Genomic DNA, 15,492 nt, shown 5'->3' on the forward strand with positions numbered 1-15,492 from the left:
GAACGATGCATGTTTGTTCGTTCTTAGTATCAGATGAACGATGCATGGTCTGTGTGCTTACTGTCAATTCTTAGGAAGGAATTTGTATTTTATTGATGAATAATAAAGACTGCACTACCGCCACCAAATTCAAAGGCGATTCTAGACAGAGGTGACTATTAAAACTCAAAATGACAGCAATAAGAAACACACCAAATCATGATTAGAAATAAGTCTTACTACTACTACTACCAGTTTTACAACTTTGCCTTTCTACTGGCAAGTCACATTTTATTTTAATTTTCCAGTGGTAAAGACTCATTTCCATTTCCAAGGTTTTCTTTTTCAAGCTTTTAGTTCAATCAAACATCCAGGGCAGGTAAATGCTTCATTTGTTTTTGTTCTCTTAGAGAGATGGCCTGGTGTTGAAGGTTGATGCCCTAATTTCATCAAATGTATCAGTGCATTATTACTTAGCAATGAACAGAGGTTTCTATGGCTAATTAGGTTAGATTATTTGCCATGGGCATAATACTGTCCTTCTGCATTGGGCAGTAGGAAAGCAATACGGATGCTCCACAGGAGCTAAGAGCCATGTGCAGGAAAATACTGCAATAAAATCAGCCCATAAAATCTGAAAAAGCCATATAAGAACCATTTCACACTAGGAAAATATAACAAAGTTTGAAAGAGAACTGAAGACGGTTGTCTATTTGCAATCATTCTCATTGTCGAAATTGTGAACATAAGTAAATCACATCTAAGAAATGCATCTTAGGTCATAGTTGGTCATCTTGATTCACTCAACATTTCCATGTTCAAAGAAAGTGAGAAATTACCATACTATTGAATTGGTTAAAACATGATGACATCTCCAAGACACAGGGGGGAGTAACTGCAAATAGGGGTCAATTGCCCGTATGGCCTGACCTTTTCTCTTACCTCCAAAATAATAGGTACCACCTGAATAAATCTGCTCAGGCCCCAGGGAAGAAGCAGCAGAGGCTACTTGGCCATCTACCACCAGACTCAGGTGATTCCGTTTGGCAGATAAGGAGATGGAATGCCACTGCCCGTCATTTAATCCAACACCTGGGGAGACGAAATCAGTTAAAAGAGATCTCTCTCAGTGCTCACCATCCAGACACCCCATCCCTCCCACCCCCCACCACTCCAGCAACCCTCAGTTTGTTTCCTGAGCGCTGTGAATAGTACAAGACTGTTGAATCACAGACCTGTACCTCTGAAACAAATAATACATTATATGTTAAAAAAGAAGAAGAAGAAGAAGAAGATAGCAGGAGGGGAAGAATGAAGGGGGGGCGGATATCGGAGGGGGAGATGAACCATGAGAGACTATGGACTCTGAGAAACAAACTGAGGGTTCTAGAGGGGAGGGGTGTGGGGGGATGGGTTAGCCTGGTGGTGGGTATTAAAGAGGGCACGTTCTGCATGGAGCACGGGGTGTTATACGCAAATAATGAATCATGGAACACTACATCAAAAACTAATGATGTAATGTATGGTGATTAACATAATAAAAAAAAATAAAATTAAAAAATAAAAAAGAGATCTCTCTCAACAGTGAACAGTATAAGTAGTTAGAAACCCAACAGACATTGCCCAATCAAGCACAGCACTCAGTATATTAATAAAAGGAAACAGAAAGACAGGAAAAGGAGGCAAGTGGGTACCCTCTTGTGGAAAATGGTGTGTTATTCTTTTCTTAGGGCCTCAATAAAAAGAACAAAATCCCCAACTTTGGACAAAGTCCTAAGTAGTTAAAATCTTCCAACTATTTGGCATGGACAGTTTTCAGCTTCCATCGTGTACTTTACCTTTTACAGGGAGGGGTTTGGGAAGAGCACAGATATTTTCCAAAATTCTCGGTTAGACCCAATAAAATGATTTATCTGCTTTTTTATATTCTTGTGTAGTCATCTTTTATAATATTATATATTTAGCAATGTACATCAAGTCAATCATTACAAAAATTACTATAATGAATATTGAAAGTTTTCCCATATAATATGAAGTTAAAAAATAAAGCAGTGTGTAAAACCACATTTACATCATCGATCCTCATGGTGTGTAGATTCCATATTTGCAAATTCATGTACTCACCAGAATTTATTTGTAACCCCAAAATCAATACTCAGGGCATCTTTGGAATCATTCACAGAAATGCACAGAGCAGTGAATAAATTGAGTTCACCGACACATGTGTTTCCAGCTGAGGTTAAACAAGGAAATGCTTGTTGCAGCTCTCATATGTGAACATGTTTCCCACATTTTTGTGCTTTTGGTTGGTGATTTTGCCATTTAAAAGAGCCCAGGCATAGTGATGAAGTACTGTCTGGTGTTCCTAAATGCAAGAAGGCTGTGATAGTGCCTCAGAGAAAATAAACATGTTATATGAACCTCATTCAGGCATCGGTTATAGTGAATCTGGCCACGAGTTCAATGTTAATGGATCAACAATATATATTAAATAAGGTATCTTTAAACAGAATCACATATAAAAGCAAGGTTATATATAGACTCGTTGACAAAAATGTGACCAGAAGGTCACAGGAACCTAATCCCATAATTCCCCTAGGAGTGGAAGTTCAATATTTGCTAATTCAATGTTCACAATGACTTTACACAACATAACTACTGCAAATGATGAGAATCAACTACACATATATAATTCTAATGATATTCTTACTTTTTGTATAAATATGGGGAAGGGCTGGAAGTAAATACCCCTAAACAGTAATTTTTGCATAATGGAAAATTGTGGTTTTTATTCATTTTTATATTTTCCCTGGATTTTTCAAGATTATATATATAACCAAAAGTTGCATTAATCAAAAATCAAAGTATTCTCTTCACCCCTAAAAAACAATCTCCTCTCCCTCTCAAGGCAGCTCTAGTTTGATGAATCCATTAGATGACTTAGCCCTTTCCTTCTTTAAGGGAATTAAGTTTACAAAGGTTCTATGTCTGAATATCAGCAAACAGGTGGACTCTAAGCATCTCTATTGTGGATTTACCAGTAAGGTTTATATCCATTGAATACTCAATGCTGTATGATTTTGTATATCAAATTAGTAAACTAAAATAGGAGTACTCTATTAAACCCAAAGGTCATGGCCTCTTTTCTGATACAATGTACAATGTACAATTACTTTACGTCCCCAGCTATTTTTGACCACAGGCTTTCAGACAGAAAATGTGTAGAATCTCCCTTAGGCGATTAAGCTCTTTGCCCTGGATTTATTTAGTATAACACAAATTCCATCCTGGGCATCGAAGCTCATTTTTATACTACATCCAGGAAGCAAAAAAGATTTTCAAAGACCCAACTGGCTTGGTTTGTGAAAGGTGATGAGAAAGACCTGAAAACTGAAAAATGTAGGTTAGATACTTTTAGACACATTTTCTAAGAGTGGGCTCTGGAAATAGACGATTGAAGAGTTATGTAATTCCTGACGGTATGAGATTGGACTAAAATAAATCAAATGCCCCAGATTTGTCATCTAGAGCTTCCTTTAAGAGGATACATTTAGAGTGAAAGTCCTTGTACTGAGCTTTGCGTCACACGCAATGACGCCTCCCACCCTCCCTCCGCCACCATGCGCCACCACGCACCGCCTATCGGCTCTCTCAAAGACTGGACATGTCTGTAAACATGATTCTGCTTCTGTTATCTTATCTTAGGCTTTTTATCGGTCCAGGACAGTGCTTCTCAAGCTACCTGTAGTGATGAACATTTTCTTTCCTGGCCTAGAGCAGACTGATACTTTCATAAAACTGAGGGAAAGTTAGTAAAAATTAAACGAAGAAGACATAAAATACAAGCCCAGCATCCATATGCTTGGATGGCACAGCAAGATCTTATTGCTCTAACAGGTTCTTAGAACTTAATGCCAAGGTTTACGCTCCTCTTGGAAACAAATATTTCACTGAATGAGTGTTAGTCCAGGGACCACGCTTTTGAGTAGCAGTGCTCCAGGTATCCGCTGGGTGGCGCATGCTGCAGGATTAAAGTCAAAGCTGGGGAATTTCTTCTGTCAATACAGAAGCCAGTTTAGATTAAGAGCAAAGACTGCTAGGACAGCCGCTCTGTCATCTGACACAGTTAAGTCACCCCCCTCACCAGCCAGCACGTAGTGAAGTTGTGCTGTGTTTGGGGAGGGAACCACTGGAAAGCTCTTCCCAAGCCTCACTTATAACAGACACCACTGACTTAGGAGGAGGAGGCTTGTTACCCATCAGTGGGATTTATTATGTAAATTAAACAATGAAAAGTCCAATTAATTTCTTTCTCTTGACATAATAAAAGGATAATTTTAAAATTAGGTTCTATTTTTTTTTTAAAGTATACAACTCTTTCCCGCTTTTAGGTCTGATGAGAGGGAGCCCCTTAAAAGACCACACCACTGTAAAAGAAGGGAAGGAGAAGAATCACAGAATTTGTACTTTTTCTTGTTCATGTTAACAGGTAAGTAAATGCTAATTTAAGGACTGGTCCCACCACTCATAAGTTTTGAGTCTGGGGGAGGGGCATGTTATTGGTATAATAAAAAAATAATAACAACAGTTTTTATGGATTTCATAACAGGTATTGTGTGCTTTACATGCATTGTGTATTTACTCTTCAACACTGCTAGTATTATGCTCATTTTAAATATGGGGAAAATGCTCAAATAAGAACAACAAATTATCCAAGGTAATGTCCAGCTGGTAAGCTGATTTCAAAACCCATGCTGTTCTCTGCCTGCAGGACAGGCGGTGCCTTTATTTTTTTGCTTTTGTAAGTAATTACAAGAGAAACCAAAAAGCAGCCCCCAAACTGCTAGGAAGTGGCCTGGCACTCTGAGGAGGCCTCGGTGGTATGAGAAGTTGGCGGGCACTCAGGGCTAGGCCTTGGTGTTCTCCCACTGAACACAATCTCATAGAACACCAATATTAGTCAAGGAAACTACAATGAAATTGGACCAAAAAAAAAAAAAAAAAGTCAAGACTACTTCATAATCTTGTGTAAGCCCAGACAATATCAAGGCTATTGTGAAAACCACAAAAATACCAAACTTCCTCTTCTGGATAATATGAATGACAACCTATTTTATTTTTTTTATACCAATCACAGCTTTGGCCTTATTTCATTCCTCCATCCTAGATAAGATTTACAAAGATACCTCATCATACAATTACCCTCACTTCCTAGCAACATTTAACCCAGAGGAGTTCTCCACTTCCTTGAAACCTTCCCCCAAATAAGCTAACAACCCAAATTAACACCTTTATATGAAGACACGCCCATGGCTCCCCAGGGTGTGTGTCATACTTGCTGCAATAAGCAATAAACCCACAACTTGTTTGATTACAGGTATGTTCACTGTGGACTTTGGATGGAGAGCACTGACAACTCTAAATGGAATTATGAAAGAATAGAAAAATAAATAGAAGTGTTTGCAATTATAGGTAGTAGGGGAGAACAGTTAACTGTTTACCAGAACTCTCTCCCTCTCCCTCTCTTCTCTTCTCCCATCCTCTTGCCCTCCTCCTCCTTCTTTCTCTCTCTTTCTCTATCTGTCTCTCCCTCTCTCTCTTTTTCTCACATTCTCAGGTCCAACCACATAAACACACAAAATACAGAAGGAGGAAAATGATTTACATCTGCTCCTCGTATACAATCTTCTGGTACCAACCCTAAGTTGCTACAAAGAAACTGTGACAGCTTAGCCACCATCACTCTTCTCATAAGACTATAATAGGCATCCATGAGATAAGATGTAGAAAGAAAAAAAGCCTGCTGTATGGGGTAGGTTCTGTGCAAAAGGTGCTTATACATAGGCTATTGCTCAAGGAGCAACTGAAGGGTTTTTCCCATTTTTAAATATCTTTAAGAGCTCTGAAACAGTGTCAGAAATTCCTATATCCATTAACTATATTCACTAACCAGAAGTAAAGTTCCAGGCCATCAGATAGCGCTTGTCAAGATGAAAATATGGAGATCACTGGTGCCAATCACTTTAGGAAAAAGAGGGAGTTTTGGGGAGTGACAGGTTAACAATCTGAAAGTAGGAATATTTTAAAAATGAAAGGGAAGAAGGTGGAATAAAACAAGGCTTCTTCTGGGTTAGGCAAATCAAGAGGGCTGCTCCTCTGGTAGGGCCACAAGAATCATGAAGGTCTAGTAAATTAAAAATGTCAGAAACATCTCTTACGCTGCAAGCCCGCATCACCAGGGCCTGCTCACGACGGCAAGAAGCTGCTTTATAGGCCTGATTTTCACCTTCAGGCAAAAGCAGCAGCAAAAACACTAAATCATAGCAGAAATCTCAAATCCTGCAATAATGAGTTCGCTTTAAATAAGAAAATATAACCACACTGTTCATTGGGTCCTTGATGCCATCTGAACAATTGTTGCTTTGACATCTATAAAAGCGACAAAGACTGGAAATATTTTGTGTCATGAGGGGTTTTGTAATACTGCAATACCTTTTATAATTTAGACTAGTATCTTTAATATTTCAAAAATGATACAGGCTGACAGTATTTTCAAAGAATTTCAAGTGACAATTTGCCAAACTGTATAGCACATTAAAAATTTATCCTGCTAATTCAAAGATTTGAATAATTCGGTTCTTTCTCAACACAATTTAATTGTTATTCTACTGCAAAAGACAGAAAAATTTTGATTCTTTAAAACATACAAGATTAGTAATTTGTATCTTCAGTAGCTAAGAAAAATTGAGCCACCCTTACAGGATGGAAAGCTTTAACATAATATGATACAAATCCATGAATAAGTATCTGATTCCCTTTAAAGAGTCATTATAATACATTCTGACAAAGGACTTAATTCTTGAACACTGTACATGTGAAAGCCTTCCCCATGAGAAAACCAATGAACCACTCACCCAACTACCATTTATGTACTCCATTTTCAAGTGCAAAAGGTGCTTGCCTCACTGAAACTGGCCAAAATTAATATTTTTCAAGAAACTGGAAAAATGGGAGTGGGGGAGTTGGTAAGTCAAGGCCTACTTGCATAATCTGAAGTATAATGATTTTTCCTATCTTGGCATTCATCCATAGTCAAGGTTCCTTGTTATTAGCTATGGCAACAATCATACTGAGTCCTCTGATGCTATAATGGATTACATTACATACAAATTTAAACATTAATTTAGAGATTTTTAAATCATTCGGAGTATTCTACATAGACTTCTGCCTAGTAATTTAATAAATATTCATGCCTGTAATGTGTTTAGAAATGGACTAGCTTCATGGGGCTCACTATAGTAACATACTGAAGCAGTTTCTTTAAGATGTTGAAAGAAGGCTATGAATATAACCACTCCTTAGGATGTCAAATAAATCACAGTAAATGACACATTAATGACAAGCTTACATTTTTAGGCCCTCATTTTAGGGAGCCTGTTAATTATTCATATGGCACTGATTAATTTATTTCCTTTTGTCAAACCTGCAAATCTACCACATTTTGAGAATTACATTAAAAAGTCACAACATAGTGGCTATTAAAAATTATAATTAATATTGAACTTTCAGCTCCCACATTTAAGCTGCAGTGATATACTGAACAACAAAAAAGATACATAAAGACTATGCATTTGTGCATCCATCTGTATACTTGTTCTTCCTATATTTAGTTTCTGACTGTGATCTAACTGATTTTTCCTCTCTCAGTCATATTCTATTAATTTGGTGATAGTTAATATAGAGGAGTAGTACAACAGCATCTTTAATTTTTTTTAAAGATCATTTATTAAACTGATGTAGCCATTTACCCCAATGTGACCTCTAGTTGCTTGGCTTGGGTGTTATTCCACATATGTGAAAATGTGATGGAGATCCCTTGTCAAGAACTATATAATTTTAATGAAGAGACAAAAATATCCTTCACCCAAAGCACTGACCTAAATTAGACATTAATTTTCTAGATACTCATATAGTCTCCTTAATTATAGTACTTCACATCATTATGATACCGTATTGCCTAGAAGTGGAGAGAATCCCATTTGGTGCCCAAATGAAGAACTTGGCATGAATCTTTTCATCCTCCCCAAATATATCCAACTCTGTACAAAATACATCAGCAAGTGAAGATATTTTGACTAATCGTTTCAGTTTTACATCACACACGAATATAGAAATAGAGATAGAGATCCAAGAAACACCTCTCCTTTTCTCTCATGGACCAGATAAGGCTAATGGCTGTGTTAGACAGAGCCTAGTCTTCCCCTGAAGATGCCCAGTAAACTTCTGGATCCATTTCAAAGTCTTTCGCATTTTTCCCCAAAACACATTTCCTCAGGATATGGTCACTTATCTGGAGTGGGCAAGAAGGTCATGAAAGGACATTTCTATTCCCTCATAACTATCATTTGGTTAATAAGAACTGCTAGTGTCGAAGCCATATTTAAAAGAAAATTGGAATCAAGGTCCTGTAAGGCAGAACACTGATAATCTTATTAACTCAAGTATTCATTTATTAAACAAATACTAATTTTTTGGTTATGCATAAAATTTTACGGAAAAGGGACTGAGAGATAATGAAATCTTTCAAACCCATATGCTTTGCCTGCAGGAACACACTTATTACCTGCTGTGATGTCACTGGGTAATTTTCCTGGCTGGAAGAGATTCAGCTTAAGTTTTCCATCATTAAGAAAGAGGAGGAGACCCCCTGAAACCAGCTGAAGTTCGCTGAATAGCAGAAGTCCTGCCTTGTTCCAGGTTCGAAATTGAAACGTGGCCAAAAGCTCGTCCTCCCCGGAAAAGCCTGGCAGGGCTAAGTAACTCCTAGGGCTGAGAAAAGTCACAGGCACAGACTGTGATTGTGAACAGGAAAACGACACATTTCCCTGAGAAGAAAGCAAAAGAAAAAGCTTTAAGAATGGCTCACATCATTTTAGTAATAGAAATGGAAGTATTCACAAAGGCCGTTTTTCTATCTATTATCCTTGGTTTAAAACAACAACAAATTGCTATCAACATGAAAAATCAAATCCTTGCCATATATCTTAAAGGCTCTTCAAATCTTGTGATAGTAAAATCTTTCCCTAGGTTCTTGGTGAAATCTTGTTTTCCCCCAGCTCTCAACTTCTATAAAGGGCATCTAACTCAATGCCATTGAAGTCAATAAAAATTTATTTAAGCGAATTCTTTGTTTTTGTCTCTTCTTGGCTTTCCACTCCCTGGGCTCTGGGTGAAATCCTTTTCTCCTGCATCCTTTGATGCCTTTGGTTCTAATCCACCCCATAACATACCCAATATTAATGAGCTACTGTTTATCCTTCTGTATTTTTTTTCATATTTTTCTCTTTTCCCATTGGAACTCTTATTTATATATATAATATATATATATAGTTTCAGTTTTATGTTCAGCTATATGTACATAAGCACATACTTAGATATATGTTGACAATATACCTACACACTAGGCATTATTTATTTTACAAAAATAGGAGCTATGTTTTAGAACTAAAAAATACCTTACGGAAATCTGCCTGGCATAAGCCTAATTCCTTCTTTTTGTTGATTGCATAATACTCTATTATGTGAATAGTCCAACTTTTACTCAATTGTTTTCCTGTTAATGTGCTTGTTTCCAGGTTTTACCTCTCCCAGAAATGCTATAATAAATAACTCTGCATGCTCCTATGTGTATTTTCAGTTCTACAGAAGAGGGTTCTAAGTGCAAAACTATATATACCAATATGTTTTAATAAATATTTCCAGCTTCTTTTCCAAAAAGAAGTTAAAATACTCCACATTTCTACTGGTAATATATAAGGATATCCTTGTCCCCACATCCTTGGCAGGAATAGGTATTATAGGATCTTTTAAATCTGCACAAGTTCAATGACAAAATGCCAACGTGATATATCATTTTTATTTATCTTGCATTTACCTGACCAACAGTGAATCTGAGCATTTTTCATGAGTTCGTGGCTCTTTTGGACTAGCTTTCCTCAGAATGGTCTGTTTATATCCTTAGCACATTTTTCCTTTTTTTTTTAAAAAATATTTATTTATTTATTGTGGAGAGAGAGAGAGAAAGTGAGCACAAGCCAGGGGAGCAGCAGAGGGAGAGGGAGAGAAGCAGACTCCCTGCTGAGCAGGGAGCCCGATGCGGGGCTCGATCCCAGGACCCTGAGATCATGACCTGATGTGAAACCAAGAGTCAGATGCTTAACTGACTGAGCCACCCAGGCGCCCACATTTTTCCTTTTATGTTTTACACTGGACACTACAATGTATAATGTACTACTCACATTCCTTTATTTTTTTAAAAGATTTTATTTTTAAGTAATCTCTACACCCAATGTGGGGCTTGAACTCAAAACCTTAAGATCAAGAGTCGCATGATCTACTGAATGAGCCAGCCAGGTGCCCCAACCTTCCTTTATTTTTAAAACATTTATTTTAAAACATTTTTGGCTTTTTCTTATCATTTCTTATCATTAGGCTTGTATCATCATATTAACATGTATTATTTCTCATCTAATGGTTTATTATAAAATTTATTTATTATAAAATCTATTATAAGATCTTCAAGATACCTTAGAATTGCATAAATTTGCATTAAAATACTATAGATATATAAATTATTCTCCTACTAGAGTAAAATAGATAGTTAAGGATTTCAAAAAACTTTAAGGTCTAAATTATTTAGAAATAATTAAGCACATTCCTTAACAGTCTTCAGAAATTAATATAAAACATATTTATTTTTCCTGAAAGTAATCTTTAACATGTTCTCCAAATACAGATTTGAAAAGTCAGTGAAATTGACTTTATTTAGAAGGATACATTTTGGAATTAAACCATTTGGTCTTGGTTAAACAAAAATATTTGGTTATACTGTGGTTCTGTTAAAAGTGAATTAGCTTTCATTGTGGACAAATATCTTGTCCCAGTGAATGAAATAACAAAAGCGGGAAAATAAACTACACTGACCCAAAATGTAAAGGCAATTAGAAACTAACAAACCTCGTAAAACTGGAAACATTTTACCAGCTGCAGTTTGGTCTGATGCTTCATTTGGACGGCTGCCTGCTACCTTGCAAGCAGCAAATCCTCTTGCCATTGAAAAGTGGGTGTTAGCCGCATGAGCGGTTTCTGGAAACTCGTTTGCCCATGAAACACATCTATCTACAGTTTTTTGGGTTTTTTTTTCCTTTTAAATCATCTTCCCTTTTATAAAAAAAAATAACTAAAAATCTTTCTGGATGGTATATTCCTACAAATACTACCAATTCACACAGAGAATCAGGAATAAAATCTTTTGTAAACAACAAATCTTCCCATGATACGCTTTGGAATTGGCTGACATAGCACGAGCTTAAACGGATATATCCTGAATTTTGAACAGTTAAAGAAATGTATTGAAATGGATCTGTGTGTCTGCTTATCTATCATGAAGCTGGTTAAACTGGAAACCATGTTTCCCAGAACCCCCTTCCATGGCTGGTTCTGGTGAAAAGTGAGCCCAAAACGGAGCTTCTGTGATATTTGAGTCAAAAGTGAAATGCCAGCCATTTTCTTCCAAAGCGTTTTGAAGGATGATCACAGAGGAGCTGGTTTGTTCCAGTTTGTCCTGGCTCTCCTCCACTATGCTCTATCTCTTCTTCCTGACAGCTGGCCTCCACATTCCAGGTCCTCTGTTAAGATCCAAGTCCTAAAATAGATCCCTTGTTCATAAGACTCATAGTGGTGCTGCTTCCCTGACTGAACCCTGACCAGTACAGTCATATTTAAAATCTGTTGCATTTCCACAGAATTCGAATATAATGCAGGCTGACCAACACTGCTACTGGGACAGACTGGCAGATGCAGTGTTGTAACAGCCTATTCGTTTCTCTTATTTGTTATGAATGACCATGGCAAAATACAGTTTTCAAATGCCTCTCTAATATACATGGATGTTATCTGATTCCAGGAACTTGGCATGCTTATTTAGGGAGTTTGTCAGGGAATATCTTATTAAGGAAGTTACACAGCAAAGAAATTAGCCCCCTGGAGTAATAACATCACAGAATTAAATTATCAACTGTAAAAAAAAAAAAAATGCTTTACTTTATATAAAAATAAAATAATCATGCCCTGTGCATTATAATTCCTTTAGATAGGATTAATCCTTTCCATGCATATTGCCTAGCAGAGAAAATTTTTAAAAGAGCAATTTCTAAAACATCGTATCATGTGGGAATCCAAAATGGAGAAGGTTTTTTTGCGTGGAAAAGTAACATAGTTTCACTCATTCATTTACATGAAGATTCTCTTACCATAGTGATGATCTCTGGTTTTTGTCGCTTGGCCAGATCAATGACATCTACTCCATTATAATAAAGGTTTTCTAGACACCCATGAAAATTCTTACGGGGGAATGACACTGATTTTCCAGGTGCTGGAATCCCTCCAAAGCTGATCTTAGAAAGAAAAATGGCATCAATAATATTGTTTAGTGATTTTCTGATAATCTGCTTAAATAATTATAATTAGCCACTATAGCTTTAATCATCACAGATAAATCAATTTTTCATCACTCTACACTGCCATATTGCTAATTTCATATGGATATTTTTAAAAATTAAAATGCAGATTTGAAAACAAATTTACATGCATTCAGTTTTCATTTGCACGAGAGCTTGATTATTCTTACAAGTTACTAATCACATCTGGATTTGATGTTTATTGGTTGATGAATAAAAATGCAGCTTTATATCCATGGTAAGCCTCTGGTTAATAACATAACTGGTTATAATGGCATTATGTTTTATCTACATTTCCGGCACATATTGGTTATTTGTGCATTTGAATCAATTGATAATCTATTCATTACTACAACCTCTCCATAAATCTACACTGCTCAAGGATGCCCTACAGCACACACAAAAAAAACCCACGCAACACATTCTATATCCACTTCTGGTAATACAATCTCCTGGACATTTCCTATGTGATAATCTGTGACTATACATTTCAGGTAATAAAGAAAATCTCTCTCTGTAAGAGTAGGTTAACATATTGTCAGAAAGATGAAGCATCAGTAGTATCTGCCCAAATCTGCTATTGTGCGTTAGGTCACCTTGGGAAACACTTCGCCGGGACTCGGAATTACTCTGAAAGAGGCGAGGGGTGCTCCCTACAATATATTTTCTTTTGCATGGCTACGCAACATACACATCATAAAAATCCGTATTAATTGAAACATAACGGTCACACCTCATAATCAAGGTCCAGGTAACTGAATTCTCCCTGGGCGTGGAAACGGTGCCTGTGCTCATCCACTGTAAAGTTGACTTGTTTGCCCACGCGCTGGATGAGCACGGAGTGCCAGTGCTGATCGTCCAGCAGGCTGCCCAGGGTGAGATTGATGAGCGTGTGAGTGGAGGGCAGTTTGGCTTCACCTGAGAAGAGAAAAAAAATAACGGCACCATTATTCCCAGTCTAAAAAAAAAAAAATTTCCCCCTTGTGGACCAGCATCTCTCATAACTCATAATAATTGCAATCTCCTTCCTTGCATTCCATCCAAAACACTAGTATGGATCTACCTGAAGTTTGAATATAATATCCTCTCAACCTTGTTGTAATTTCTTCCACTGTTAATTCTTTTTATTAGTAGTTCCCATCACATGCTCATTTGCAATGTAAATTTTATCTTTGCTACAACCTCATTATTTTTACTACCTCAATATTTTCAATGACTTTCTTCATGATGTTTGAAAACAGCTATGTAGTTCTCCTGGCACTGTGTAAAAAATATCAAATGAGGGTCTTGTACAATTTGCAAAATATGAACCATCTGTACATGAAAGTGCAATATTGGTGTACATATAAGCCCTTGAATATGGAAATAAGGCACCTTAACTATTAAAAGAGAAGCTATAAAAATATAAAGTGACTGAAGTGATATCCAAATGGCCAGATTTTCAAGTACTTCGCCAAATAATTTTACCTGAATTAATAAGTAAAAAGAGTCTTCCTCTTCTTAATTCCAGTGTGATGTGATCTCCATTTTGCCCTTCCCGGTGGAGCAGAATTCCATCACTCTGCATAGTTTTAAATTTCAAAGAAATAATATCCTTTACTGGGCTCAGGGAGTTTTGATCAAATCTGTAGAGAAGGGAACTTTTTCCATCAAGATCAACCACCTCTGATCCTAGAGACAAAGACATTGAAAGTCATTCTAAAGGATACATATGCTTTTTATTAAAGCATTTTAAATGCGTGTGTGTGTATGTATGTATGTATGTATGTATATATATATCATATACATATGATATATATAAAGCATTGTGCATTGTGCATAAACACACACGTGCACAGTTCAGTTCCAAGCCAGTCATAAAGGAAAATAAAAGTTCCAATGTCTAATTCTCTCTTGATGCCTGGGATTGATTCCATTTTCATCTTTACTAACCTATTTACAAAATCGTGATCTAGAAATACATCTTAAATTGTATTCCTAATTTTCTCATATTATTGAAAGCTATTCTTTTCATTCAATAAACAAAAGAAAATCAGGAAAAAGATTATGATCAATACCCATAAAATCACTTTGCTTATTTCACAATCAGTATTTTTAATGATGTTCCTGAAGTGTTGAAGTTAAATGCTTTTTGGCTCCTGAAAAAATAGTTTTGATGTCTCAAAATTCTCTCATACGTGCTGTAGATATGAGATCTACATACAAATACACACACATACATCAGACTCATCAAATGCCACCTCAAGTATATATTAAGCTGAACTTTGTGTTTCGTTTTATGATTTTTGTGGCTAAGTAATAGTACTTAAGAGCAATGCTGTATTCTGTCTTCTAGAGGACATCTTTGGAAAGTCATTCACTCAATGATATTATAAGGGCTGTTCTGCTGCATTTGTGTCAAAACTGTGACATTGACATGTTTTTTCAGCTTTCTGACAGTGTCTTATCTACTCATTGTCAAGATCACTTTTATTCAGTTCATCTGAAAAAAAGATGGCATGTTATACCAGTAACGTAACAGCTCATCTGTCAAAATCAGTTGCACCCTGAACAACAGACACAAAATAGAACTGATAATCCTCAGAAAGCCTAGCAGTGTTTTCTACATTTCGTAAGTCAAAGATTTTTTTTAAGGCAATTACCTTGAGTGTACATTTATGTAATAAATGACAAGGTTAGGGAAACCCAATGAAGCTATTTTTCAACTGGTTAGCTAACTCTTCCCAGTCAATGAAATGACATTAAAGTTTACTCATTTTGTTTCATTTGACAAAATTATTACAGCTACTTGTATGCCCAAATATACATTTCATTCAGATTATCCATCATATTTAATGTGAACCATTTATAACTCACCACCCCCTGAAATTTTTTTCAACTATTTTATGCAGTTATCCTTTGAAAATTCAGAGGTTTGATTTTTCCACATCTTGTTAATGTGCTTATAAAGAATTCATTCACCAAATGCACATGAATAAACATTGCATTCTGTAGA

At 36.4% G+C, this 15,492-nt stretch overlaps 1 protein-coding gene across 1 annotated transcript in view; it reads right to left on the minus strand.

The window, feature by feature from the left end:
* The window catches only part of CNTNAP4 (contactin associated protein family member 4), a 257,652-nt gene that overhangs the window by 84,763 nt on the left and 157,397 nt on the right, over positions 1-15,492 (minus strand). The window contains exons 5-9 of the mRNA XM_035024744.1: positions 13,965-14,168; positions 13,231-13,415; positions 12,291-12,434; positions 8,603-8,864; positions 922-1,071 (exon numbers count right to left, since the gene is read on the minus strand). Of these exons, the coding sequence (XP_034880635.1) occupies positions 922-1,071; positions 8,603-8,864; positions 12,291-12,434; positions 13,231-13,415; positions 13,965-14,168 (945 nt within the window). The remainder of the gene's footprint in view (positions 1-921; positions 1,072-8,602; positions 8,865-12,290; positions 12,435-13,230; positions 13,416-13,964; positions 14,169-15,492) is intronic.

This window comes from Mirounga leonina, unplaced genomic scaffold (genome assembly GCF_011800145.1).
Source record: "Mirounga leonina isolate KUSES-001 unplaced genomic scaffold, KU_Mleo_1.0 Mir_180, whole genome shotgun sequence".
Lineage (NCBI taxonomy): Eukaryota > Metazoa > Chordata > Mammalia > Carnivora > Phocidae > Mirounga > Mirounga leonina.